The sequence below is a fragment of the Clinocottus analis genome, unplaced genomic scaffold (genome assembly GCF_023055335.1).
Source record: "Clinocottus analis isolate CAN_PGR_092001 unplaced genomic scaffold, fCliAna1.0.p SCAF_72, whole genome shotgun sequence".
Lineage (NCBI taxonomy): Eukaryota > Metazoa > Chordata > Actinopteri > Perciformes > Cottidae > Clinocottus > Clinocottus analis.
Window position 1 is genome coordinate 30001 of NW_027176232.1, and position 5000 is coordinate 35000.

Below are 5000 nucleotides of genomic sequence, written 5' to 3' on the forward strand. Positions count from 1 at the left end.
GAGATGTTGTAAAAAGTACAATATGTATTGAAAAGTGCTATATGTATTAAAAAGTACAATATGTAATTCTGAGGTGTAGTACAGTGCTGTACACAAATACTTGAGTAAATGTACTTAGTTCCATTCCACCACTATACTACAGTAGTAGTAGTAGTACTATGTCCACGTGTGTTTTGCTCTTCAGTGCTCTTTCTCAAGAAGATCAAGATGATGCTCAACTGAAGATAGAGGACATATTACAGATGGTGAGTACTACCACCTTTTTAGTACCACGAAGTACCTCCATGAAGTTTATTCTGACGACATTTTTTAAGCGATTGTTTAAATAATTTATCTCCAGAAAAGCTGTCCCCTCCTCCACTTCATAGTGGTAAGAGTCCAGCTGCCCAGTCCTGTGTTGTGGTGAACAGGTGGATTGAAGTACCAGGACTTTAGTTAGTGTACTAGGGCTGTAGTTGTTCGACTTAGTTATATATATATATATATATATATATATATATATATGTATATATATATATGTATATATATATATGTATATATATATATGTATATATATGTATATGTATATATATATATATATACATATACATATATACATATACATATATACATATATATATATATATATATATATATATATACATATACATATATACATATATATATATATATACATATATATATATATATATATATATATATATATATGTGTATATATATATATATATATATTGTTTTAAAGTTCTGTCCTCTTGCAGGCGGAGAGTCCTAAAGCCGAGTGTTTGGAGTCTCTCTCTGCGATGGAGCTGGCGGAGCAGATCACTCTGCTGGACCACATCGTGTTCAGGGGGATTCCCTACGAGTGAGTACTTCATGCAGTACTACCTTCTCACTGTGGTACATACACAAATAAATACTCAATTTAATAGGATTTTTAAAATATTTTTTGATCTCAACAATATCACAATAGTTATGAAAGCTGACGGAATATTTTTTTTTACTTTTATTTTCTGAAGTTATTTTTGGAGTATGGTATCTATCTATCTATTTATCTATCTGCCTATCTATTCTATCTATCTATCTATCTATCTATCTATCTATCTATCTATCTATCTATCTATCTATTGATTAATCCATGTCTCTGTCCGTGGTGCTGAATTCCAGATACAAATAAACAAGTTAAATAATAGTATTATAAGTTAAGTTGAATCAATCTTCCTGGTTTTGCTGAAGAGATCACAATTCAAATCTGGTTACTTCAATAACATGTTTTTGATGAAATATCACAAGTTCTTTGCTTATTTTTTGTTGCTTTTTCTGACTGAGCGTTGTCACACATGCTGTGTTCAAGGACCGTCAGGAAGATGGAAATCAGTAGATTATAACAGTTTTTACAGCTTCCGGATGAACGGTGCAGTTTTGCCAAATGTAAACTAAAGTGCAAAGTAACTATTGATGTCAGATAAATGTCGTGAGCGTAAGAAGTCTAACTTGAAGTAGCATGAAGTAGAAATACGTGTACTTAAAAACTGTATACAGCTTTATAGGTACTGACTGGTGTGTGTTCCTGCAGGGAGTTCCTCGGTCAGGGCTGGATGAAGGTCGACAAGACGGAGAGGACTCCGTACATCATGAAGACCAGCCAGCATTTCAATGACGTAAGACCAGATTGTCGGTCCTCACACACTGTTCTGAAGTGTGTGAGGACAAGAAAAGAGTGTGTGTTCCTCCCCAGATGAGTAACCTGGTGGCGTCTCAGATCATGACCCACACTGACGTGGGCTCCAGGGCCAGCTCCATAGAGAAGTGGCTGGCGGTGGCCGACATCTGCCGCTGCCTCAACAACTACAATGGCGTGCTGGAGATCACCTCCGCGCTCAACCGCAGCGCCATCTACAGGCTGAAGAAGACGTGGGCAAAAGTCTGCAAGCAGGTCGGGAATTCATCTCACGAGTTTGTAATATATATTCTCCGCACAAAAAAAACATTTATGAAGATTTTTATTTGACTTTCTTTTCAGACAAAGGCACTGATGGACCGGCTGCAGAAGACGGTGTCGTCAGAAGGGAGGTTCAAGAATCTCAGAGAGACGCTGAAGAAGTAAGAAAAAGAAAACATGAATGTTTATATATTGTCCCTGAAAGCTGTCTGATGTGTGTGTGTGTGTGTGTGTGTGTGTGTGTGTGTGTGTGTGTCTGCAGCTGTAACCCTCCATGCGTCCCGTACCTCGGCATGTACCTCACGGACCTGGCGTTCATCGAGGAGGGAACGCCCAACTTCACGGAGGAGGGCCTGGTGAACTTCTCCAAGATGAGGATGGTGAGATTTATTTGTTCCCTGCTGGCTCCTGTGCTCAGGCGCACGCAGTTGCGTTAGTTTATGGGCTCTCGTCCCCAATTGTTTAAAAAATATATATTAAATATATTTTGGAAAAATAAATTCAAAACTTATTTTACAAGAACGAGTCAGTTGTAGACTTACCAAAAGAAAAGGAGGCAACGTTCAGGTCAATTAGCTTTATAGCTACATATAGCGAAATAACGCTTCAACCTATGCAATATTTAATACTCTAATAATAATAGTTATATTTATTCTGTATGTATGTGTATCTACTTTTCAATATCGTAGATTGTATTTACTGTTTTCCACCGTTTATCATTTATAATACTTGTTTAGATGTTTTACAATGTCTCGTTTGCTGCTGTAATCCTGCAAATGTCCTCACTGCCGGACTAACAAAGGAATATCTAATCTAATAACGGGTCGAATTTGCTATAGAGTTATTTAAGGCTGCAAAATCAGGGGATTGTTGTAATAGTATCCTCATAATAATGGTCCAGAAGTATATGAAATTGCATAGTTTGAAGTGGAAACCTAAAAGGACATTTTTAAGAGGAACCTTAAACACAATACTTCCTCGTATTTTTTTATTTGCTCTAAAAATTCAGAACGTAATCAAGAATACCGGTCAGCATGTGAATAAAAGGAATAAAATGAGCAGTGATTGAGCTCATAAGCAATCGTCAATAGCTAGAAATGAACACCTGCTTCAGTCCACATCCGTCAAGAGTGAAACCAAGACTTATTTTACAGGATTGTTATTTAAAGATCAGCTGACATGTCAAAGTTAGCTGAAGGAATAGCCTAGCTAACGCTCAGTTGACCAAGTTGTCTATTAACTCTGTCTCCGCGCTTTCAGATTTCTCATATCATCCGGGAGATCCGTCAGTTCCAGCAGTCCCCGTACCGGATAGAGCACCAACCCAAGGTGTGTCTAATAACCTGCATTATTTGTGCAACATGAAAGTGATCGATGTTCGATGGAACTATTAACACGACGTGCTCCGTCTGTCCCGTCTGCCTCCAGGTGACTCAGTTCCTCCTGGATAAGACGCTAGTGATGGATGAAGATACCCTCTACGAGCTCTCGCTGAAGGTCGAACCCCGAGTGCCACCGGGCTGATTATAAACTTCATTGATATCTTACAATATCCATCGTGGATCAACTCAACTTGAGATTCTCTCTTAATTAATAAAGCAGGGGTTGTTTTATGAAACACCGCCAGTTATTGTGCTTAGGAAACTCAGGATATAATGTGCCTTTGTCGGATGAATATACAATGTGTGTATTTATTATTAATCAGAATAAACTGCACAACATACACAACTCCGCTGTGCAGTCACGACTGTGGAAACGACCGTGTGAGCTACTAAACGTGGCACCAGAAAGTCACCAGTTGCTGCTATCACATTGTAAATACCAAACAATATGCCTCTGTAGTCTTTGTCAGGTACATTTTACATAGTGTGTGTGATTATTAACCTGCTTCGGGCCCCTGCGGGCCCCCACAGGTTTGCTGTGTGGCGACTTTCAAGTTCATTTAAAAAAATATGCACAAATGTACACAAAGCGTAGGACCGGAATGTTAAAGAGAAGTCGATGCTGCGTTCCAGTGAAGGGTAATAATTAAACATGGACTTTTTTAAAAATCCTTGGCGACTTTAAACAAAACACCGACTCATCATCATCACGCAAAGATGATACGACTGAGCTGTTTGATAAATGTGGCCTGGTACGCATCCCGCAAACTCGGGAAGTGGAAGTGGAGACCAAAATCAAAGCTAAAAGAGATAACTGATTGAACTAAAATGAGGTTTACACTGTCTTCAGCAGAGAAGATCAATTTGTAAAGTATCTCTAAAGCCTCCAAACTCTATCGTGTCCGTTGAAGCTGAGCTGTCGTCGAGCGCATTCTCAAGTAAAACGACAAAGAGGCAAATTACCACAAACCAGTTTCCACACAGTGAACCTCAAGCAGGTCCTGAGGGGGCGTGCGGGTCCGGCCTGTGTGCGATATCTTTGAGTCGAGCCACACTGCTGGAGAACAGTTTAAATATTAGACCTCCCTCGATGCTCATTTCTTGTTTCTTGGTGGCGTTGACGCTCACGGGAACAGTGTTATGTCTCTGCTCATCTGTTGATACTAAAGTTTTATGTCGCTGCAACAAACAAAAACATTTGTACTTTACATTCATTCCCAGTCTAAATATGGTGTCATTCACATGACAATCAAAATGTGTTTTTGTGTTTCAGTGATTTTTGTACAAGAGCGTTGGCCTAAAAGGTTTGTTACACGATACAACGCCCTGCGGTTACATTATCTTATCACTATTATTATTATTATTATTATTAGTTCTTTGTCAGTGTGGTCCTCTTGTGTGTTAATCTGTGTTGACTGTATTAGCACAATAGTCACATCTTTGCACTATTCATTTGAAAGAATGTCAGTAGACTCTAAACTTGTCGTCTCTTCTGTTCTTGAGATTTCCGTTAGCCCTGTACTTGACTATTACTCAGTTTTATTAGATTAATGCATTTATTTTTGTTCCTGATGTCAGGAATCTTCAAAATCTTGAATGAATTAGTATATACAATGCTTGCTTTCTTACATTTCTGTATACTTTTCAATTCCAGCTTTGCTGTTATATTTTCCCATGCA

The 5000-nt window shown here is 38.4% G+C and overlaps 1 protein-coding gene across 1 annotated transcript in view; it reads left to right on the forward strand.

The window, feature by feature from the left end:
• The window catches only part of LOC137779320 (ras-specific guanine nucleotide-releasing factor 2-like), a 23014-nt gene extending 18078 nt beyond the window's left edge, over positions 1–4936 (forward strand). Inside the window, exons 20-27 of the mRNA XM_068566961.1 lie at positions 185–245; positions 759–862; positions 1574–1658; positions 1736–1933; positions 2021–2100; positions 2202–2319; positions 3200–3268; positions 3368–4936. Coding sequence (XP_068423062.1) covers positions 185–245; positions 759–862; positions 1574–1658; positions 1736–1933; positions 2021–2100; positions 2202–2319; positions 3200–3268; positions 3368–3463 — 811 coding nt within the window. The 3' untranslated portion in view covers positions 3464–4936. The remainder of the gene's footprint in view (positions 1–184; positions 246–758; positions 863–1573; positions 1659–1735; positions 1934–2020; positions 2101–2201; positions 2320–3199; positions 3269–3367) is intronic.
• Positions 4937–5000: the final 64 nt, after the last annotated feature.